The 26,377-nt window shown below is 29.5% G+C and overlaps 1 protein-coding gene across 1 annotated transcript; it reads left to right on the forward strand.

The window, feature by feature from the left end:
* On the forward strand, positions 1 to 26,199 carry LOC132951327 (uncharacterized). Its single transcript, XM_061023151.1, has 4 exons — positions 1 to 145; positions 1,885 to 2,012; positions 3,691 to 3,813; positions 25,295 to 26,199. Exon 4 carries the CDS (start codon positions 25,366 to 25,368, stop codon positions 26,197 to 26,199), a length of 834 nt encoding a protein of 277 aa, XP_060879134.1. The 5' UTR covers positions 1 to 145; positions 1,885 to 2,012; positions 3,691 to 3,813; positions 25,295 to 25,365.
* The last annotated feature ends 178 nt before the right edge of the window (positions 26,200 to 26,377 follow it).

Genomic DNA, 26,377 nt, shown 5'->3' on the forward strand with positions numbered 1-26,377 from the left:
TGCAGAAGACACATTCGACTAAAAATTCTAAAATTTCAATAAGCAAAGAAGATATTCTAAGTTCTGGCTGTATTCTGGAGCGTTTCCTCATGGGCGTCGCAATTCACACACGTCACGGATTCCGCCGAAGGAGTCGATAATTAAAGTAAGTTTGTTTTTATATTCTTTTGGGGCTTAAATTTACTTTTAAAACTTAAAACAAATATTTAATGTCACGAAAAATGTGCTATCCAAGTGTTGTAGGCGCATATTTTAGTTCCGGACTAGAAATGTATAAAATACGCGAGATATAAACGTCGTCGTCGTTTTTCCAGTCCCTGTTCGTAGAATAATTATAATTAATAGGTGCATACCTTTATAGGGTACTCAATATATATAAATATATATATATGTTTTGGTTTAATTTATAGAAATATATGTTATAACTTATAACTGATAATAGTCATAAGATACAATTTTAATTAATAACTGGTATTTTTTTTCCAAATACAACGTTATAAGTTAAAGGTAGCTATTAATTAGTGTCACATACTTAACTTCTATTGTTCACCTAATATCTATATTCTATATCATAGGGATTAGGGCCGTATAACCATGCACACATAAAAGTAATATTCACGGAATGGTCAACTGCTTAACCTGACGTGTGCGCACTTATGAATAACATACCTCCTCATATACTCGTATAGGTATATAAATATACCTATATAAATAGTGTAATACTACATACACGAATGTGTTACCTATTATGTCCCTAAAAGTTCAATAGTTATTATTATATTTATTTATTTTTTACATATAGGTAGGTACATTACAAGACTAATTAAAATCACATTTATTTTTATTTTTTCGAACACAATGTTTCAAAAATTATTAATTAATATATAATTTATTGGTATAGTATTAAATTGATTAATGAAATAAAACAAACACACCTACTATAATTATTAGTTATAATAATATATCTATGTATAAATTATTAAAATACAAAACGAACAAACGAAAAACGATTCTGAGCAAAGACATCGTTAACTAATAAATAATATTGAGATTAAAGTAATTTATTTTACTATTAGACATTAGCACCTACAATAGTAGGTTAAAGTCATTTTTGCCCAAATAATAACATTTGAAAGTGTCATCGTGTCTATAAATTATAATAATATTAAATATACTCTAAATGTTTCATAAATCCGCGAATACTTACTATTTTTAAATTACAACAAAATAACTAAAATCGTTATTTTTGGTTTTAATATGTAATTTCGTCCAAATTTTAACTTATAATATCTGTAAAAAGTAACTGTGAATACACTACCTATACACCTATCTAAATTATATTTTATATTCGTTTAAATTGGACTTTTAATTTTTCTGGACATTTTATTAAGCTACGATTTTATTTAGTTATTTTGTTATTTAGGTAATACATATTAATTAATAGGTATTTCTTAAATTTTTTTTATTATTTTATTTGAAACATTATTTTTAAATATTGGGATCAATAAAACTATTTTTATTCAATTACTATTTTATATCAATTAGAATTTGTTAATAAACCAAGTAATAAATGAATGGTTACCAAGTAAAAAAAACCATTATCTATATTATAAATTTGAATTCAATTTACCGCATTTGCGTCTAGTAGAAACAAATAAATGTTTTTTTGAAGATAATGTAAAAATATCCATCATCCATCGGTTAGGACCATATATATATTTTCTATGATTAGGACGGTGAGGTTATAATTATAAATAATCTATGGCAAATGACAATCGTCTGAGACGAACAGCGATTCCAATACGTACTCACATATTTCGTTCCATTCTGGTTATTAAACTAGGTGCCTATTTTTAAAAATGTCATTAATCTCAATACTTCCAGACTGAACTTTTGGATCGGAGATATGAAGACGCGCGCTGCATTTTCCTTGGCGGAGATGCACAGCTCTGACACTAGACAATATTATACACTCGAAGGGAACGCGTTTCGCCGGAAGAATAAATAATTACGTAAGTCTTGTCCTTCTATTCTGTTGAGGCGGTAGACCTAATGTAAATATTTATTGTCAGACAAACTTATATACCCGCTAGACGTAGAGTAGTTTTTAAAATCCAGTTGTTATAGGTGTACAAAAATTAGGATATTATGAAAAATACCTTAAATTATAATACTTTGCCTACAACTGTTAACTTATTGTTATAGTAGAATAATTTTTAAAATTTTAAATCAATGATTAGGTAATGCTTTTATAAGTTGGAAGGTAGGTTTTTATACCTACCTAACAAAATAAGAAAATACATAATGATTGATGTTATTTAATATGATTTGTAAGTACATAGCAGATCATACCTATAACTTGGTGACGATTATTTTTGTTTTATACGTTCTTCGTAATTCAGTTCCGTCACGATAGTTTTAGTTTTCGTTAAATGTGAAACATACATTTTTTATGCATACGGGATACGAGCATTAAATATTTGGGTTTTAAGAGAACACTTCAAACGTACGTTTTATTTTGGGGGTTTTACGGGATATACCTATAGGAAATTTTCTTCAAATTTTCACATTTCACTATTTGATATTGTGATATTATTTGTACCTAGGTTAAGTTTCTGTTTTAGAATCGATCGATATGTTACCTAGGTATATCACATTCTTTAATTTAAATTCTGGTAGTCGAGTATTGGACAAGTACCTACGTAACTTATAATTCGTATCGTAATTTAATTATTAAAGAAATGTAATTTCCCCAACAGTGTCTAGGGCCACCGGCAGCTGCAGAATGCATTATAGAATGTCTATAAACTTGTGGTCTAGTATATGGTTAAAATTGGCATGCGACCAACAACTGGGGGCTTGTTTTGGAAAATTTAAATGATCTAATAAGGTATATCTCATTATTTGAATTAAATTAATTTTTAACCGATTGTTGTGTTAATCAATTTTTTAATTTATTTTATTCAACACACTCGTCTCAGTTTTCTAGTACCTCTAGATTTCTCACAAAATTCATATCGATCATCTCAAAGCAGTCATATTCAAAACCAAAAAAATATGTATTTTTATCTTATTTCAATCTTTTTCATCGAACACCAGAATATATTACACATCATAAAGGTACTAGTATTGTATACTAGATAAGTTTCAATTAGCGAGATGTAGAGAGAGATGGAGATGGAGCGAGATGTAGACGGATGAAGATAGCTGTTTCTTCGACGACAGCGTGTGCTGCAGTACAGCTAGGTTTCACTGGCAGAGTCGATGTTTATGCATAAGTTTGTTTTTATATTATTTTGGTCTTACATTTACTTTTTAGACTTGAATTGAATATTTATTGTCGCGGAAAATCTGTTAACTAAGTAACGTAGAAGCATATACGTTTACTACTGCCTACCAAAGGCGCAATGTATAATAATAATAAATTATACGCCAGTCCGAACAATCCAAACGCTGTCTTACTCGTAGTCGAGTTCTAGTTGATAACTGACTTGTGAATAAATGTAATTTTTGTTAGGTATAAAAATAAAACTAATAAATCCTTAAATACAACATTTAAAAATACAAACTCTGTGTAATAAAAATTAATATTAGGTATTTATTGGTAGGTTTATATAATATCTGTAGACTGTAACTAGGTCATTAGAATATTGTAGAACATTTTACTGCATAAGATGCGTGTTATTTCAGAAATGGTATTCGTCAGTGAACATTTTCAAACTGGGAACAATATATCATAAGCAGATTGAAATGTGTGAACGTTTCAGTGTTTTGAAGACTAAGTTTCGTAGCAGATTTTGATTCCGTCACGGGGTATGTATTTTCTTATTTCTCAGTAGGTTTTTTTTTTATTATAGTTAATTGATCAGTGGATGTATTGCCCGAAAATTTTTAATATTTGTATTGTAACTATACCGGTATAACACTATTTGGGCTATCAATAAAGTCGTGTTCAAAATTAGAAAATTGGTGAGGTATAATATTTTTTTAAGCAATTCTTTCGAGTAGGGAATTCGCTCAATGATATTTAAATATTTTCACCGATAATCAAGTACGATGACTTGTAGGTAACTAGAAACTGGGTGAATAGGAATTAGGTAGTGTGTAATATGGCGAAGATAAGGAAATGGGTCAACAGGATTTCAGAATGTTTGGTGTATGAAAGGGAAAGATGAAAAATAAATGTAATGTTAGGGTAGGTAAGTGGAGTGAGGGTAGCAGATATGAGAATAATAAGTAAGGTGTTAAGGTACAAAAGAGGATAGAATAAGAAACTAATCAATTAAGGGTAGTGTAGGGTAGTGTACATATTGTAGTGAAAACAAGAGAGAATAGGTTTAGGTGGTTCGGCCACTGTATGATAAGAGATAGTGTGAGTGTCTATAGAAGTTAGTTAATTTAGGTGGGAAATGAGGGGCGAGAAGACTGAAGAAGAGATGGATAGACAGAATACCGATCATATGGAGGTGTGGAATGAGAGTGGCTAAACCTGTATATAGCTGTGAGAGACGGGGGAAGAAAAAGTGTAAAGGTAGAATAGTTATGTTAACAATGCCGAATACGTAGGATAAGATCTTGAATTGCAAAGGCCACTAGCTTCAACTAACCATAGGTTTACCTAACTAACCTTCTTATGACTCATTAGTACACTTTGAATAAAAAGATCCTGAGTTGCTGCAGGTTGCCGAACTTGGTTGCCGTGTTTGATTATCAAGTTGATCCTCTGATTGTTGACACCATGGATAGTCCACGCCTATGTTAAATACATTTGAGGCCGCGTTCCCGGAGGGGAAGGCAATTGAGGCTCCTTTATATTGATAGTAGATACTCGATATGAGTATACTTTATTTGGCCTCAATTGTTCCCCTCGAAGGACGAAGACCGCTGATAAGACCATTATGTCCTATCCATATCTTTATTATCTATGATGGAGCCATACCCAGCTCACTCGTGTAAACTTGTTGCTAGTTGGGATGTCAGCGCACTATTTGTTTTCCATCTTTGACCCACGCGTAGCATACCAAATGTACGATTAAGAAAACACTAAAATGATTGTGCGTGGGTCGGAGAGAGAAATAAATGGTGCGCTAAAAATCTGACATCCTCTTAAGTGTTAAATATTTGCCTGCATGTATGCACTAAAAACAGGCAAATATATGCACTGAAATATTCAAAAATATTAAAAATAATAAAATATTCAAAAAAATACTGAATGAAAACGTTTTTATTAAAATTTTTTAAATTAATAAATAATAATTCAAATTAGTTTACAAAAAAAATTCTTTATTTACACACTTGGTAGGTAGGGTAACGGATGAACCGAAAATATAAAAACATTTTAAGAAAATAAGCATAAATACGAAGAAATCATGAAAACATGCAATTATATTAACTAACCAGAAAAAAACGCATATTGGTAACGGTGTTGTAATAATAGGGATCTCCCCAAAATAATACGTACTAATAGTTCAAACAAATCATAAAAGCCAACTGTAATAAATATTAATTTATGAAAAAGTATATTAAAAAGCATTATAATTATAAATGAAACAAAACTATCAACTATGGACCGTGACATAATATAGGTATTTCTATATTTTTAGCTCCATAATTTCTGTTAAAATATTAGGAAAATGTATTAAGTACCGTAAATGTGCTAAATTTGAGTTATTACTTAAAATATTATATTCATAACAAATTATAATAGAAGGTTAGGTACTGTTATTCCACATACCTATATTATAGTTTAATTTAACTACAACATTCTATAGTAGAGTCTGATAAAATTTGGTTCCACGACTTTGATCATACAAACTTTAAATACTAAACTATTGGTCTGAAATTTAGTTTATATAGATCTAAATAATCCAAAACATATAATGTTGCTTCAAAATATAAAAATAAAGTGTCTTGTATTGTAGTAGGTAGGTAACTAGCAAAAAAAAAAACTAAAAAAAATCATACTTGAAATCTATGTATAATATATATATATTGTAATAAACGTTCAAATGTTTACTTAGTACATTATAAAAAATTAACTTAAGTTCATTATAATACATTATAACAGGTGTTCAAATAAACATTTCATACCACAAATTTTGTTAATTCACACAGTCTCTCTTCAATTTTAAATTTTTCTTCAAATTATCTACAAAACATAAATGTTTAAAATTATCATTTATCTAAAAGAGATGTGCCGGGTCGCCACATTACTATATCGAGGGGCCATGGTGCAAGTGTCGTCCATAAATATCATAACATATATTATATTAGTTACAAACTCTTGAATTAAGAGTTATGTTTGAGAATTTAATTAATTTCCTAAAAGGAAATGCCTCAAGGTTGCCTTAGTAGATCGAGGGACCGTTGTTAAAGTGCCGTCCACCAATAAAGTACCGGGAAAAAAACGAAGAATTCAAATATAGAAGGTACTTATATCATATACTTTTATCAAAGTATGATTGTGTTAGTCACAGTCTTGTAAATGATATTGTCTTATGTTTTCCCAATCTAATTATACAAAATACTGAAAATTAATGAAATCACAAATATTAGTACAATAGAGAGACTGTGCATTGATTTACAAATTTGTCTTAAATTTACTTTTTGCATAGAGAATATGAAGGTGGGCAGGGCTCTTAATATCAGAGTGTGGGGGACAGGTCTGGGATTTCATATTATCAGACTCGTTAATCGCTTTTATGTGCTTCAAATTGTTTACACGAGTGAGCTGGGCATGGCTCCATCATAGATAATATAGATATAAAATAATGGATAGGACATAATAGTCTTACCAGCGGTCTTCGAGGGGAACTAAGGTGTCAACAATCTAAGGATCAACTTGATAATCAATCACTTATAAGTTCGGCAACCTGCAACTCAGGAACTTTTTATTCAAAGTGTCCTAATGTAATTAGTCATAAGAAGCTAGTTTGGTAAACCTAAGATTAGTTGAAGCTATGATGATGATAGACGACTACAATCACTAGTCGAGAGCTTTGCGATGATGTTTTCCTACTAACTATAAAGGTATTCGATATTGTAAACATAACAATGAAAGAAAATATTTAAATATTATTAATTTGGTTATGTTAGGTTAGGTTAGGATAGGACAGTAAATTAGACGTTAACTAATTATTATAGTTTTTAACACGGTCTTAAAGACTGTCAGCTAGAGTTGTACCAGTATAGTTATTAAAAACTTAAATACAGCCAACATTAAATAATGATTTTTTTAACACAACAAATTATAAAATGTATTTTAAAATATAACAAAATATAATTTTTTTTAGGATTTTATAAGGTTTTCAATACTTATGAGCTTTTGTAAATAGAAAATGTATAAAATCAATAGTTTTAATTTAATATATAGTTTTGTGTTTTATTATCCTACTGTCAAAGAATTCTCAGGGTTTTCTTTCCACATTTTTTTACATTGTACTATATCTAATTTTTTTCCACACATATTTACAAAGACTAAAACAGATATCTGACTATGTTTTTATTTGCATTTAGACTTTATAGTTTTTTATTTAATATTGACTGTAGACCCAGCCAAACACAATATTATTTTAAATTAAACATTATTTTGTGTCCTTCATAAATTACAATCACATAATAGAGTCCGTGCAGGACCTTTTTCTGATTTAATTTTTTTGCATCCTTTATAAATTACATTCGTTTTTATACATTTTCTAATACATATATTACGGTGATACACCTCTGATCATAATAACTGTTCGTATTATTATAGTGTAAACAATACCTACCTAGTTTTTGGATTGTAGTTAATATGTATTGCAGTATTTAGCTTCCAGCGTATTCTTTTGTTTAGTGTTATTTCACACAGATTTCTCACACAATTTTTTTTTCAATTCATTGAACTCTAGTAGATTTTTTTGTATAAATATTTTTCAAGATTAACCGGCTATACCTGGGAGTACGCTGAGTACCCGTGTACTCATAAAGCGTATTCCTACAGTCAAATTTTTTCCACATTTTTTTTTTGTTTTCTAAAATCAATTTGCCTGCAGGCGCCAACACCTCCCTTCAATTTTTTTTTTAGTACTGTAACTCTAGTTGAATATTTTGTGTTGACTTGAAAATTGATAACTTGGTGCCCCATGAATAATCATACTTTAACGAACTAAATATTTTGAATAGTTTTTTCTAAATTTTTTTCCAAATTTTTTTTTGTTTTCTAAAATCGATTTGCCTGCGGGCGCCAACACCTCCCTTCAATTTTTTTTTTATGATTTTAACTCTAGCCAAATTTTTTTAACATTGAAAATCTGCTACCCTTTGAGTAATTCTTTAATGAACTAAATATTTTGAATAGTTTTTTCTGTTTAAGATTCTGGGCATTTTAGTTTGTACTTTATAATGCGTAATCATACAGTAAAATCTATTTGCCCGCGGGCGCCAACCCCTCCCTTCAATTTTTTTTTTTTTGTACTGTAACTCTAGTTGAATATTTTGTATAGACTTGAAAATTGATAACTTGGTGCCCCATGAATAATCATTCTCTAATGAACTAAATGTTTTGAATAGTTTTTTCTAAATTTTTTTCCAAATTTTTTTTTTGTTTTCTATAAACGATTTGCCCGCAGGCGCCAACCCCTCCCTTCAATTTTTTTTTTTTTTAGTATTGTAACTCTAGTTGAATATTTTGTGTTGACTTGAAAATTGATAACTTGGTGCCCCATGAATAATCATACTTTAACGAACTAAATATTTTGAATAGTTTTTTCTAAATTTTTTTCCAAATTTTTTTTTGTTTTCTAAAATCGATTTGCCTGCGGGCGCCAACACCTCCCTTCAATTTTTTTTTTATGATTTTAACTCTAGCCAAATTTTTTTAACATTGAAAATCTGCTACCCTTTGAGTAATTCTTTAATGAACTAAATATTTTGAATAGTTTTTTCTGTTTAAGATTCTGGGCATTTTAGTTTGTACTTTATAATGCGTAATCATACAGTAAAATCTATTTGCCCGCGGGCGCCAACCCCTCCCTTCAATTTTTTTTTTTTGTACTGTAACTCTAGTTGAATATTTTGTATAGACTTGAAAATTGATAACTTGGTGCCCCATGAATAATCATTCTTTAATGAACTAAATATTTTGAATAGTTTTTTCTAAATTCTTTTCCAAATTTTTTTTTTGTTTTCTAAAATCGATTTGCCTGCGGGCGCCAACACCTCCCTTCATTTTTTTTTTCATGATTTTAACTCTAGCCAAATTATTTGAACATTGACAATCTGTTACCCTTTGAATAATTCTTTAATGAACTAAATATTTTAAATAGTTTTTTCTGTTTAAGATTTGGTTAGGACATTTTAGTTTGAACTTCGTAATGTGTGTTTCTAATTTAATTATTTTTCAAGATTAACCGGCTATACCTGGGAGTACGCTGAGTACCCGTGTACTCATAAAGCGTGTTCCTACAGTCAAATTTTTTTCAATTTTTTTTTTTGTTTTCTAAAATCAATTTGCCTGCAGGCGCCAACACCTCCCTTCATTTTTTTTTTTATGATTTTTACTCTAGCCAAATTTTTTAAACATTGACAATCTGTTACCCTTTGAATAATTCTTTAATGAACTAAATATTTTAAATAGTTTTTTCTGTTTAAGATTCTGAGGATTTTAGTTTGTACTTTATAATGAGTATTCATACAGTAAAATCTATTTGCCTGCGGGCGCCAACCCCCACCTTCAATTTTTTTTTTGTTATGTGAGTGATGTGACTAGTTGAATTTTTTGTATAGACTTTGAAATGTGCATTCCTACAATAATATTTTTTTTTAAATTTTTTTTTGTTTTCTAAATTGCATTTGCTTGCGAGCGCCAACACCCTCTTTCAATTTTTATTTTTGTTATGTAACTCTAGTTGAATTTTTTGTATATACTTTTTGAACATTGATAACCTGGTGCACTTTGAATAATCCATCATTAATGAACTAAATATTTTGAATGGTTTTTTTCTGTTTAAGATTCTGGACATTTTAGTTTGAAGTTTTTAATTTCCATTTTTTTTTATTTCCTTAAATTCTTTTGCCTTCGGCTGCCAACACCCTCTTTCAATTTTTATTTTTGTTATATAATTCTAGTTGAATTTTTTGTATATACTTTTTGAACATTGATAACCTGGTGCACTTTGAATAATCCATCATTAATGAACTAAATATTTTGAATGGTTTTTTTCTGTTTAAGATTCTGGACATTTTAGTTTGAAGTTTTTAATTTCAATTTTTTTTTATTTTCTAAAATTCTTTTGCCTTCGGGCGCCAACACTCTCCTTCAATTTTTTTTTTAGTTATGTGACTAGTTGAATTTTTTGTATAGACTCAAATGTGCATTCCTACAGTAATATATTTTTTAAATTTTTTTTTGTTTTCTAAAATGCTTTTGCCTGCGGGCGCCCACACCCACCTTCAATTTTTTTTTTGTTATATGACTAGTTGAATTTTTTGTATAGACTTTGTAATGTCTATTCCTACGATAATATTTTTTTTTAAATTTTTTTTTTGTTTTCTAAAATCGATTTGCTTGCGGGCGCCAACACCTCCCTTCATTTTTTTTTTTATGATTTTAACTCTAGCCAAATTTTTTAAACATTGACAATCTGTTACCCTTTGAATAATTCTTTAATGAACTAAATATTTTAAATAGTTTTTTCTGTTTAAGATTCTAAGGATTTTGGTTTGTACTTTATAATGAGTATTCATACAGTAAAATCTATTTGCCTGTTGGCGCCAACCCCTCCCTTCAATTTTTTTTTTTTGTACTGTAACTCTAGTTGAATTTTTTGTATTGACTTGAAAATTGATAACTTGGTGCCCCATGAATAATCATTCTTTAATGAACTTAATATTTTGAATTGTTTCTTCTAAATTTTTTTCCAATTTTTTTTTTTGTTTTCTAAAATCTATTTGCCTGCGGGCGCCAACCCCCACCTTCAATTTTTTTTTTGTTATGTGACTAGTTGAATTTTTTGTATAGACTTTGTAATGTGTATTCCTACAATAATATTTTTTTTTAAATTTTTTTTTGTTTTCTAAAATGCTTTTGCCTGCGGGCGCCAACACCCTCCTCCAATTTTTTTTTAGTTATGTGACTAGTTGAATTTTTTGTATAGACTTTGTAATGTGTATTCCTACAATAATATATTTTTTAAATTTTTTTTTTGTTTTCTAAAATGCATTTGCCTGCGGGCGCCAACACCCTCTTTCAATTTTTTTTTGTTATGTGACTAGTTGAATTTTTTGTATATACTTTTTGAACATTGATAACCTGGTGCACTTTGAATAATCCATCATTAATGAACTAAATATTTTGAATGGTTTTTTTCTGTTTAAGATTCTGGACATTTTAGTTTGAAGTTTTTAATTTCAATTTTTTTTTATTTTCTAAAATTCTTTTGCCTTCGGGCGCCAACACTCTCCTTCAATTTTTTTTTTAGTTATGTGACTAGTTGAATTTTTTGTATAGACTCAAATGTGCATTCCTACAGTAATATATTTTTTAAATTTTTTTTTGTTTTCTAAAATGCTTTTGCCTGCGGGCGCCCACACCCACCTTCAATTTTTTTTTTGTTATATGACTAGTTGAATTTTTTGTATAGACTTTGTAATGTCTATTCCTACGATAATATTTTTTTTTAAATTTTTTTTTTGTTTTCTAAAATCGATTTGCTTGCGGGCGCCAACACCTCCCTTCATTTTTTTTTTTATGATTTTAACTCTAGCCAAATTTTTTAAACATTGACAATCTGTTACCCTTTGAATAATTCTTTAATGAACTAAATATTTTAAATAGTTTTTTCTGTTTAAGATTCTAAGGATTTTGGTTTGTACTTTATAATGAGTATTCATACAGTAAAATCTATTTGCCTGTTGGCGCCAACCCCTCCCTTCAATTTTTTTTTTTTGTACTGTAACTCTAGTTGAATTTTTTGTATTGACTTGAAAATTGATAACTTGGTGCCCCATGAATAATCATTCTTTAATGAACTTAATATTTTGAATTGTTTCTTCTAAATTTTTTTCCAATTTTTTTTTTTGTTTTCTAAAATCTATTTGCCTGCGGGCGCCAACCCCCACCTTCAATTTTTTTTTTGTTATGTGACTAGTTGAATTTTTTGTATAGACTTTGTAATGTGTATTCCTACAATAATATTTTTTTTTAAATTTTTTTTTGTTTTCTAAAATGCTTTTGCCTGCGGGCGCCAACACCCTCCTCCAATTTTTTTTTAGTTATGTGACTAGTTGAATTTTTTGTATAGACTTTGTAATGTGTATTCCTACAATAATATATTTTTTAAATTTTTTTTTTGTTTTCTAAAATGCATTTGCCTGCGGGCGCCAACACCCTCTTTCAATTTTTTTTTGTTATGTGACTAGTTGAATTTTTTGTATATACTTTTTGAACATTGAAAATCTGGTGCACTTTGAATAATCCATCATTAATGAACTAAATATTTTGAATAGTTTTTTTCTGTTTAAGATTCTGGACATTTTAGTTTGAAGTTATTAATTTCAATTTTTTTTTGTTTTCTAAAATGATTTGCCTGCAGGCGCCCACACCCACCTTCAATTTTTTTTTTGTTATGTGACTAGTTGAATTTTTTGTATAGACTTTGTAATGTGTATTCCTACAAAAATATATTTTTTAAATTTTTTTTTGTTTTCTAAATTGCATTTGCCTGCGGGTGCCAACACCCTCTTTCAATTTTTTTTTTTTTGTTATGTGACTAGTTGAATTTTTTGTATAGACTTTGAAATGTGCATTCCTACAATAATATTTTTTTTTAAATTTTTTTTTGTTTTCTAAACTGCATTTGCCTGCGGGCGCCAACACCCTCCTTCAATATTTTTTTTTGTTATGTGACTAGTTGTATTTTTTGTATCGACTTTTTAATGTGTATTCCTACAATAATATTTTTTCTAAAATTTTTTTTTGTTTTCTAAAATGCATTTGCCTGCGGGTGCCAACACCATCTTTCAATTTTTTTTTTTTGTTATGTGACTCTAGTTGAATTTTTTGTATATACTTTTTGAACATTGATAACCTGGTGCACTTTGAATAATCCATCATTAATGAACTAAATATTTTGAATAGTTTTTTTCTGTTTAAGATTCTGTACATTTTAGTTTGAAGTTTTTAATTTCAATTTTATTTTGTTTTCTAAAATGCTTTTGCCTCTGGGCGCCCACACCCACCTTCAATTTTTTTTTTGTTTAATGATTAGTTGAATTTTTTGTATAGACTTTGTAATGTCTATTCCTACAATAATATTTTTTTTTAAATTAATTTTTGTTTTCTAAAATGCATTTGCTTGTGGGCGTTAACACCCTCTTTCAATTTTTATTTTTGGTATGTAACTCTAGTTGAATTTTTTAAAATTAATTATGCATAGATATTTTTTTTTATAGAAACACAATTTTGTGTTTTGGTAATTTGGCTGAAGCCAATAGTGTCAATTAATTTTTATGTTCTCATATACTTTTGTAGTTTTGTACATTAATACTCAATATATTTATTCTATACTTTTATAAATCTTTATTAAATCTAACAGACAAACGTATAAATGTATAATATATACTTAAACATTTTACACTTAGTATCTAACCAAATAAAATATTATTATTTTTCCAAATGTGTTGTGTTTATGAATGTTTCCAATACTATTATTATGTATTATGCATACAGCAGTATTATTATTATTATTATGAACCTTTTACATAAAAACATAAATAATACACAAATACTACCAAATATGTTTAGGTAGTTATTTATTATTTTGTAAGATATCATTAAGATTAAAGATCATTTAGATAATCTTTACATTTGTAATTAGTAATTACCGAATAAACCTTGGACAAATTACCTAACAAAAAAAATTATTTATACATGCATCTTTTTTTTGTCATTCAGTACAACATTGAAGTATTAATAATAAAAAAGGTGGGCTAGTGGATGTCGCTCTGCTGTACAGTAGGTTACAAGTGGATCACTGTATAATGGATGGGATTAAATTTGAATTCAATGATATAATATCATTGTGTAAGAAAAACGATTCTGAGCGGAGACGGTATGTCAGTCTAGGTTTAAGACATTATATAGGTACTTATGTATAGTATTAAAAAAAATAGTTGACCTATAATAAATTCCAAATTAATCATATCACAATATCCATTAGGTACTTATAACGCGTTATACATCAACAAAAAACCGTGATACTATCATAGATATAATATATTAGTATACTTTAGAAGTTTCAAGTACCCACGAATAATATTATACAATCTCAACAAAATAACCGAAAAAATATTCTAAGTTTTTTCTTAACTCAAAATAATTTGCTAATTTTCGTGATTTTTCATTATTTTGTCAATTTTTGAACTTTAAATGCTTAACCACCAACAATATTCACTTTCTAATCGAACAAGATACTGAAGTTGAAAATCGAAGCATTATTTCGAATACTTATTGTGTACATAGACAAAAAAAAATTTAAAAAAAACACATCATTTTAAAATCAATACATTCATCGTTCCACTCAGAATCTAAAAACTAAATTATCAGTTTGTTTTATCTTATTTTTCTATTTTACAAAAATAATAGCTTTAATAAATTCAAAACATGACATGGTGTCTGTAATAGTCAGTGTCAATGTTTGTTTTATTGTAATGACCAATTAATTAAATAATACCATTGAATATGAATTATGAACTTAATTTTAAAAAATATTAACAATAATTGTAAATAACTTAAAACACTCACAAAAACATATGAGGAACCCTCAACTTTTTTTTTCTTCCAATAATAAGAACTAATGTTACACTTTGTATTAAATGTTCAATGTTTTTGACAAAGCAAAAGTTTTTTATCAACAATTATTAAAAAAACAACAAAAAAATTCAAAAATTTAAAATTTCTAAAGTTCTCAAAAAGAGTTAAAATATTTTGAAAATTATTCCATGCATAAAAATTGCTAATATAAACATATTTTGGTGAACAGTTCAAGATATACGGTTATTGGTTTTTTAATTTAAAAAAATAAGAGAATAGATTTTGTCGAAAACTTGGTTACTTATTAATTAAAACTATTAAAACAAGTACGGAGAATATGTTACTTTTTGACACTACAAACTACCAACTAGAAAAGATATTAAAGTTGAAAATCTTGGTATTTTTACTGCTCCGAAATATGACGACAGACCCAAAAATAAAGTCCAATTAGTCTAAAATTAATTTTTATGCCTCATAAAAATTATCAGTGTTTAAACTTATTTAAATATTGGTGTTAAATTAAAATAATAATATTCAAAAGTATGCGTTTAATTTAACTTGTGGTTAAATTATTTTTGTCTATATATTTAAAATAGATACTATTTTAGATTCTGAGCGAAGCGATGAATGTATTGATTTTACAATGTGTGTGTTTTTTTTTTTTAATTTTTTTAATTTTTTTTTGTGCCTGTCATCGATTCGAGTTATCGAGATTTCACTGCATACCTATGCAAAGTGCAAAGGCAAACGACGACTAAATTGAGTATTGACACATAAAATCGAATGGCATTTATTTTGACATACAAAACGTTTATAGCGATAACAAAAAAATAATATAATGACTTGTAAAGGTGCGTAGGTATACAATTAATAGATAATACATTAATCAATAATAACAGGCATATTATATTCTATATGATTACGTTTCAGTACAGAATAAGACAAGTAGGTATAATTAGTGATAGTAGGTATATTAATTGGCCAGAATGCTTTGGCGAACTATACAAAATTAAATTAAGAAAGTTATGAATTGTTAATGATTGTAAACGCGATGGACATTATTTATATTGACAAAACAAGGGAGTAGGGACTAAGGGAATTTGGAGTGAATGGCACTCCAGTAAGTTTAAATCATTTGTATGAACTGAAATCGACAAATTTTACTTAAATTTTTTTCTTTTAATAAATAAAGAAGTAAAGTTTATAAAAAAAGCAAAAAGTGCCAACGGCATGTAGTGTTGTTCCCAAGCGGTCACCCATCCAAGTACTAACTACGCCCGACTTCAGTGATCGGACGAGATCTTGTGTATTCAACGTGGTATGGTCGTTGGCGAATGTAAGTCGAAAAATTATAATATTTAAATAAACTATCTAACAAAATGTTATTCATGTTTTTATATTATTTTACAATAATATAAGTTAATTATAAGTAAATAATGGATTATTAGGTTTAAAATATGATTCTAATATGTTCTAAAAAATCCAAAAATATTCTCTCAATAATCCTTAAACTATAGTAATATATAATATATTGCTTTACTGCTCTAGTTATATGCTTTTTTTCTTCAAATAGTATAAATATATATTATAATATCAATAACTGAATTACCAGTTATAACAGTGCCGCAACAACCGCAGGGGCAGCCGGGTCAATGCCCCTGTAGAGGGCTGCTAATCGTTGGCTCATGGGGCCCCGAAGGCGCACAGCATCTACTTTAAATTTTTAAATAATTGCATTGTAATCTAATGTTTAAATCAAATAAAATATATTAAATAAAAATATCTATTTTTATAATTTATCATGTTATCTAATTTGTTGTCGAAGAACAAGGGGCCCCTATTTATCCATAATAATACCTATATTTATCTTTAAAATTATATTTTTATAGTGTTTTATTGTTTTATTGTTATTGAGTTACTTTTATGTGTGGAAAGCATTAATTAATATTTATAATAAAAAAAAGAACACTAAAAGTGTAGTTATATTTTAATAACAATACACTGGTCAGCGGGCCTTCACATAAAATTTTTTAGGTTTTTAAAAAAAAAATCACCATCATTATTTATTTTTGTATAGGTAACCTATAAACAAATATTGTATACATATACCTCAGGGTCCAATACATTGACTTTGTCCGGGACCCCAAGAATCCTAATTGTTTTACTGGCCGTAGACAGTGCCGTATATACTTAACCAAAACTCGTTTGTCAGAATTTAAATAAGAAGGGAGGTCAATTAAAAAAAATTAAAATTTGGAAGTGACTCTGCTGAACAGTAGGGTACAAGTGGGTGACTGTTATGGATAGTGTTACATTTGAATTCAATGATATAATATCATTGTATACGAAAAACGATTCCAAGTGGAGACGATTTGACAGCCTAGGATATTGTATACTATACTTATATTGATATTATTAAATATTATTAATACCGTAGCCGGTTAAGTTGAGTTATTATTATTTGTTTATTATCATATTTGTATATAATAATACATTTTAGACGTTTCAATTACCCACGAATAATATTAAGTTACAACGAATTATGAACGATATTTCAAAAATTAATTGCCGAAAATCATTAGTTTTTAACTGAAAACGACAGAGAAGTCTGAATTTGGCGGTCAGTCTTATTTTTAAGTCATATTATAGCTAATTGAACTTTTTGGTATTTTCAAATAATATATCCGGTGTAGTCACTCGCACACTGCGCTTGCTCGAACAATTAAAATCAAAAACATCCCTCGACTTGTTATGTAAATCCACCATGGGTGGGTGTCAGAATTATTTTTGCATCATCAATTTTAAAACGTTGATTTACCTAGATTAAAAAAAAAATTAATTTGTTGTACTTAAGCTCGGTAAACTTTAAGCGTTGTACGGGTGCGTAAAACACCGAAAATCGTGAACTTCGTAAGGCTGTACCATAAATACCAATGGCTTCCCGGTAGTAGAGTTTTGGACAAGTACCTACATAGGTAACTTATAATAATTCATATTGTAAATGAATTAGGTACCAAAAAAATATAACTTCTCAAACACTGTATCTATTGACACTGCCGGGAGAATGTATTAGAATGTCTATAAACTTACGGACCAGTTCAGGCGTGGACTGGTAAAATAGGGCACGGGATGCTACACAATTTAAAGGGCAAATAACAAAAATTGTAGGGGCGAATTTAATACATGTAGATTATTTATAAAATATTAATATATTTTATTTTGTATTGAAAAAATATTGAATATACGCTAAACACGTAAATAAGTACCAAGTTACAAAAAACTTTCAATCAAAGTTGTACAATATTATAGATTACTAGTAATCGTAAGTTGGTAACAATCTGTTGTTCATTAGGTGTCTAGAGTCTTTAAATATATAATAAATAATATTAGGCAAATATATTTTAGGACAAGGGATGCTGTAGCATCCCAGCATACCAGCCAGTCCGCGCCTGTCTATTACAGTTATCTATATATATATATAATTATTATTTTAAATTATTATTATTCTTTATTTTGAATAAATAAATAAATAAGAGTGGTCAATAAGTAACTCTTAGCTATTTGCACAAAATTTTTATGAATTATACCTACAAAATAAATAAAATACATATTATACAAAAATAATAAACAAAAACGAATATTTCAAATGCCTATAAACAGCATTAAAATATGTGAAATATTTCGAAAATTATTTATTAAAATTTTTATAATTACCTTCGGAATTGGTTCAAGAGGGTTTTCTTTTGCTCTCAAACGAAGTTTGGCCTTAAAACGTTTTTCTTCAATTTTAACTGGACGAGGACTGTGGTTATGATTACAAAACTTATCGGAATGTACAGTGAATTCATAACTACCGCTTATAAATTATAACCACAGGTTAGCAATACTAACTTAAAAATAAAAAGTTATAAATTAATATAATAATTGCTTAAGTCGTATACAACCGAACGCAACTTAACCTAATAACTATTAGTTGTTACATCTTATAATACGTATTTTGGGTATAACATTTAATTTTACACTTTTAATTTAATTCTGAATTGAAAATGTATCCCTCATACAGTTTTTTACTGTTACTAAAATAAACATTATTGTTTATATGTAATATTATACCCACTCAGCACTCAATATTTTTATAATTGGCAAGAAAACATACATTTGCACCACTAAACACATTATCTTTCTGGAATTATTGTTAGAAGCAATCATAATAAAATATACAGCAAGTTTATAATTTAAGTTAATTTTTTTAAAAAATATTAAAAATATTATCGATTTCTTGTTGTAAATTAACAAAATTGTTTTAATACTATATTAATTAAACAAACAAATCTGAATTCTTTCAGTACACACTATACCAGTGGTCGGCAACCGGCGGCCCGCTTTACATTCTACGACAACGACATTTAATCGAATATTATATCAAAAAAATCATATTGTATAAAATATATAATTGAACGTTTCTATCAGTCATATTTTATAATGGTAGATATACCTTGACAGTTACCGATAAGATACCTAGAGTAGATACGACGAGTGTATTTGGATTATAATATTAATTTTCTATTCTGTTCAGTAAAGTAAAACGTTGCGTTTTTCAACTACTCGCCAATCCATTTAATATTGATTATGAAGATGTTGATGTTGAGCTTCAAATGGAAATAATAGATTTGCAGTCACAAGATATCTTAAAAGACTCATTCAAAGCATCTCCTTTAATTTTTTTCGTTGAACTTCCGGCATCATTTTCAAAAATTAAAAATATGGCTGCAAAATACTTCAGTATGTTTGGATCCACTTACGTGTGTGAACAGGCCTTTTCTCATATGAAAAAATTAAAAATCCATACCGTTCACGTTTAATTAATGACCATCTCCACCATGTACTTCGAGCCAGCACAAGAAATTTTAATATGGAAATTTAAAAAATAATAAACAATACCCAACAACAAAAATCAAATTAAGCCTAAAGCAGTTGTAATTTCTATACTTTTATATTATAATTATTATATTATTAAAAACTGTAATTTTTATGCTCTATTATTTTAAAGTTTTAAACGGTTATTTTTTTCTTTTTACCTTCTTCAAAAGGTTGCCAACCGCTGCACTGTACTATATTAATAACTATCAGGCACATCATAAGAATTTTTTTTCAGGGTGTTCTGAGTGGTTCAGATACATTTTGTACATGAACAATGCCACAACAGACTGTTTTTTTCATAAGCTACAGTGATTACTTAGATAAATAATTTAATTTATTTTAACACAACATAGGTAGAGTAGCACTGCACGTACTATGTTTTAAATGTATATTCTAAGTTATAAATAGATATTATATAATATGAACTTTTAATTAATTAACAATGTTTAAATAATACTACCTATATGGCTATATAATGTTTTTTTCATATAAATAAGGAAATATTTTAACACAGACGTTTAACGACTACATTAACAATGAAGTACAATTTTGACAATTTTATTTTAAATATAACTACTGTTAATGTAAATTTTGAAAATAGTTAACAAATAAGTAATAACAATGGTTATGATTTATTAACATAATTTTAAATTAACTATGTGAATACCTAATTTATCCAAAAGGTATTATTTGTTGACTAAAATAAACAAGAAAATCAAATAAATAAATATAAGTCTTGTAAATATATTATAACTTATAAGTGTAACATAAGTCGTAAATGTATCCATATATAATACACTATAATATATTATATTCTGTATTCTGGAACACAGTTGATAAATTATTATTTAAATCTATAATCTATTATAATGTTAGTGTCGCACAAAGTCCTTACTGCCGACCCAGAGGCATCGACCGACTCGGCTACACTTAAATAATATTTTATCGTGTTGTATTGCTCCACGCTCTGACTGAACAAAATGATAGCGCTAAGCACCACCACGCAAGGCACGGATGAGAGTGGGTCCTTTATACGTAACGTCAATATAAATAAGAATGAAGAACTCAAGGTAATATGTTCTAATGGCGAGCCAGAAGCACCGCCCTAAAATTAATATGTAAGATTACAATGTTTTACATTCATATGAAATGGATGGGCGCCCACTAATGGATATACATAGGTAAAATTAACACGTAGGTACAAATGATACAAAATAATAATATAATGATACAATCACCGGTCTCCCTGGTACCCGCAATGTTGCCACTCGTTCACCTTCCGACTGCTTAATTGGTCCATACGGCGAGTCGACGCTGGTGGACTGGGAATCCCAACGATGGCCACTGACGGGTGGCGCACACTAATAATTCGGACGTCGCCGATACTCCACGCAACACAATGGCGACGGCCAACAACCAGATACCTGCCCGCGTACACCACGAGACAACGTACCACAGGTGATCGACGGGTAACTAATATGGACGGATTGACTTAACACAAGCGAAACGCCACGGCCGATGAATACTTAACACGACACATTCACAACATCGATCACGCAGAAAAATAGTCTGTCGCGCAACACGCGGACGTGACAAAGGTGCCGGGGCCGTTGCAACAGTTGCAACGAACAGACAGAGGGTCACTGACTAGACGTTGACGGGTTCGCGGTGAGACGGCAGGCAGTGACCGAGATGGCACAGGCGGGGCGGGGGTATCGAATATTCTCGACGTGGAGTCTACCGTAATGACCGACGACAATTATTGTAGATAACAGGCCGGCGGCCAAATAACGTTATCGAGGATTTTACAGATATCCGACAGTTAGTTTAACAATTAATATAATACTTACTAGAAAAAATACTTTTTAAGAGTATTCAAATACAGATACCTGTTTTAAAAAGTATGTAAAATACGCGTATTTAAGTGATTAAGAAGTATTTGAATACTTTTGCTCAAGTAGGTACTTAATGAGAATTTATCATAGCTGATCTGAGTTCCAAAAATTGAACTTTAGATTTATAGTTTTCTTAAAAATACTTGAAATCCTAACTTCATCAATATTAGTCTTATCGACTTGAAGTCTTTCAGATACAAAGCAGTCAAGCCTTTTAAATTGTTTGATATGTTTTTCAAATTCGTATTATATCGAAAACGTAAATCATTCAATATTGGTCGTATCGACTTAGTCTTCAAGATTCAACGCAGCCAAGCCTTGAAATCAAATTTATATTCTCAAAAAAGCATCGACATTAAGATTGACAAAAGGAAATTTCCCGTCAAATTAATTTTTGAATAATTTAAATTTTGAAAACATTTTTGAATTTATCATGTATTAAAAAACTAAAATACCCAACCAAATGTACCAACATTCCCTACTAATCATACGAATGGCGATACCAATATAAAAATTAATTTATGTAGGTATTCTATGAAAAATATCTATTTCCATATTCAAATATTATTGAATAATTCAAAAAAACTTCAAAATCAATATTTAATATTCAATATTTATAAAGGCAACTGCCTTTTAAGAAACCAAAAAAAAATTTTGAAAAAATTTAACTGTAGGACTACACATTACAAAGTACCTAAAAACTAAAATGCCCAGAATATTAAACAGAAAAAAATATTTAAAATATTTATTTCATTAAACAAGGATTATTCAAGGGAACCCGATTGTCAAAGTTTAAAAAATTTGGCTAGAGGTAATATCATAAAAAAAAAAATTGAAGGAGGGTGTTGGCACCCGCAGGAAAATGCTTTTTAGAAAACCAAAAGAAAATTTGGAAAAAATTTTACAGAAAAAAATACATTTCAAAGTTCAAACTAAAATGCCCAGAATATTAAACAGAAAAAACCATTTAAAATATTTATTTCATGAAACAAGGATTTTTCAAAAGGTACCAGATTGTCAATGTTTAAAAATTTTGGCTAGAATAAAAATCATAAAAAAAAAATTGAAGGAGGGTATTGGCGCCCGCAGGCAAATGCATTTTAGAAAACAAAAAAATAAATTTGGAAAAAATTTACTGTAGGAATACACATTACAAATTTCAAACGAAAATGCCCAGAATCTTAAACAGAAAAAACTATTTATTTCATGAAACAAGGATTATTCAAAGGGTACCAGATTGTCAATGTTTAAAAAATTTGGCTAGAGTTAAAATCATAAAAAAAAAATGAAGGGAGGTGTTGGCACCCGCAGGCAAATCGATTTTAGAAAACAAAAAAAAAATTTTCAAAAAAATTTAGAAAAAACTATTCAAAATATTTAGTTAATTAAAGAATTATTATTCATGGGGCACCAAGTTATCAATTTTCAAGTCAATACAAAATATTCAACTACAGTTACAGTACTAAAAAAAAAAAATTGAAGGGAGGGGTTGGCGCCCGCAGGCAAATCGATTTTCGAAAACAAAAAAAAAAATTTGGAAAAAAATTTAGAAAAAACTATTCAAAATATTTAGTTCATTAAAGAATGATTATTCATGGGGCACCAAGTTATCAATTTTCAAGTCAATACAAAATAATCAACTAGAGTTACAGTACTAAAAAAAAAAAAATTGAAGGGAGGGGTTGGCGCCCGCAGGCAAATAGATTTTACTGTATGAATACTCATTATAAAGTACAAACTAAAATGCCCAGAATCTTAAACAGAAAAAACTATTCAAAATATTTAGTTCATTAAAAAATTACTCAAAGGGTACCAGATTTTCAATGTTTAAAAAATTTGGATAGAGTTAAAATCATAAAAAAAAAATTTAAGGGAGGTGTTGGCGCCCGCAGGCAAATCGATTTTAGAAAACAAAAAAAAAATTTGGAAAAAAATTTAGAAAAAACTATTCAAAATATTTAGTTCATTAAAGAATGATTATTCGTGGGGCACCAAGTTATCAATTTTCAAGTCAATACAAAATATTCAACTAGAGTTACAGTACTAAAAAAAAAATTGAAGGGAGGGGTTGGCGCCCGCGGGCAAATAGATTTTAGAAAACAAAAAAAAAAATTGGAAAAAATTTGACTGTAGGAACACGCTTTATGAGTACACGGGTACTCAGCGTACTCCCAGGTATAGCCGGTTAATCTTGAAAAATATTTATACAAAAAAATCTACTAGAGTTCAATGAATTGAAAAAAAAATTGTTTGAGAAATCTGTGTGAAATAACACTAAACAAAAGAATACGCTGGAAGCTAAATACTGCAATACATATTAACTACAATCCAAAAACTAGGTGTTGTTTACATTATAATAATGCGAACAGTTATTATGATCAGAGGTGTATCACGGTAAGATATGTATTAGAAAATGTATAAAAACGAATGTAATTTATAAAGGATGCAAAAAAATTAAATCAGAAAAAGGTCCTGCACGGACTCTATTATGTGATTGTAATTTATGAAGGACACAAAATAATGTTTAATTTAAAATAATATTGTGTTTGGCTGGGTCTACAGTCAATATTAAATAACAAACTATTAAGTCTAAATGCAAATAAAAACATAGTCAGATATCTGTTTTAGTCTTTGTAAATATGTGCGGAAAAAAGTTAGATTTAGTACAATGTAAAAAAATGTGGAAAGGAAACCCTGAGAATTCTTTGACAATAGTATATTAAAACACAAAACCATATATTAAATTAAAACTATTGATTTTATACATTTTCTATTTACAAAAACTCATCAGTATTGAAAATCTTATAAAACCCTAATAAAATAATATTTTGTTATATTTTAAAATACATTTTATAATTTTTTGTGGTAAAAAAATCATTATTTATTGTTGGATGTATTTAAGTTTTTAATAACTATACTGGTACAACTCTAGCTGACAGTCTTTAAGACCGTGTTAAAAACTATGATAAGTAGTGAACATCTAATTTCCTGCCCTATCCCAACCTAACCTAACCTAACCAAATTAATAATATTTAAATATTTTCTTTCATTGTTATGTTTACAATATCGAATACCTTAATAGTTAGTAGGAAAAGATCATCGCAAAGCTCATGACCGGTGATGGTAGTCGTCTATCATTACCATAGCTTCAACTAACTATAGGTTTACCTAACTAATTTTCTTATGACTTATTAGTACACTTTGAATAAAAAGATCCTGATTTGCAGGTTGCTGAACTTATGTGTTTGATTATTAAGTTGATCCTTAGATTGTTGACACCTTAATCCATGTTATGGATGAAGCCCATAGATAATAAAGATATGGATAGTCCACGCCTATGTTAAATACATTTGAGGTTGCGTTCCCGCGGAAGGCAATTGAGGCTCCTTTATATTGATAGTCGATACTCGATATAGGTATACTTTATTTGGCCTCAATTGTTCCCCTCGAAGACCGCTGATAAGACCATTATGTTATATCTTTATTATCTATGATGGAGCCATACCCAGCTCACTCGTGTAAACAGTGTGGGTCTGGGCACCATACTCTGATATTAAAAGCCCAGCCCACCTTCATATTATTGTCTATGCAAAAAGTAAATTTAAGACAAATTTGTAAATCAATGCACAGTCTCTCTATTGTACTAATATTTGTGATTTCATTAATTTTCAGTATTTTTTATTATTAGATTGGGAAAACCTAAGACAATATAATTTTTCGGGGAAGGCGTCCCAGGCAGCGCTGGCTATAGGACGGCTCATGCCCAACCTTGGAGGACCCTCACAGTTTAAGAGAACGCTGCTAATGTTTGTGGTGAACAGCAGACTGCTGTACGCCTGTCCAACGTGGGCGGAAAGAGCATGCAAGTACGCTATCTGTCGAAACCTTATGATCCGGGCACAGAGGATTGCGGCTCTCAGAGTCACGAGGGCGTACCGCACCGTCTCGGCTGAGGCAGCCTTATTCCTGGCGGGAACTCCTCCGGGTGATCTTCTTGCTTCGGAACGCAAAAGAGTCCGAAGTAAACTTGACGATCCGGACAGAGCTGATTCAAAGGATGAGATCCGGAGAGCAGAGCAAGACATCTTGCTTGCTGCCTGGTCGAACAGATGGAGTCGGGGCGTTAGAGGAGCCTGGACGCGCACGATTCTTCCGGACCTGATAAGATGGACGAAAAGATGCCCCAAAGACCTCACGTTTCATGTAACGCAGGCCCTTACGGGACACAGGTGTTTCAGGTACTACCTACACAGGATGAAGCGCGCCCCTGATGCGGCTTGCCTGTACTGCCAACACCCTGAGGACACTGCGGAACACACGATATTTGATTGTGCTTACTGGGATCCGCTTCGGCTGCCAGTGAAGATGTTTGTTGGTAACCGAAATATAACCCCGAGAGACGTCCAGGATTTGTTGTGTGGCTCCTCTGATGTCCCGTTCAGCGAGAACGACCGGCTACGGGCTGCCTCCCAACGTGCCACTCAGTCCTTTTATGACAAGGTTGACAACATTTTAAGCTGCAAGGAGCATGATGAAAGGATAGCTGAGACCGAACGAAGAGCGAATGCAGTGGCAGCCGCTCCAACTGACTGACTTTATTATTTATTGTATCGCATTGTATTGCATTGTATTGTACCTATTGTATTAATGTTTATTTTCAAGGTGAAGATACCATAATTAGTTATGTGTTAAGAATGTGCATGTATTAACGTTTTTATTAAACATTAATAAACGATACGGAAAAAAAAAAAAAAAGACAATATAATTTACA

Source organism: Metopolophium dirhodum, chromosome 8, assembly GCF_019925205.1.
Source record: "Metopolophium dirhodum isolate CAU chromosome 8, ASM1992520v1, whole genome shotgun sequence".
NCBI classification, from domain to species: domain Eukaryota; kingdom Metazoa; phylum Arthropoda; class Insecta; order Hemiptera; family Aphididae; genus Metopolophium; species Metopolophium dirhodum.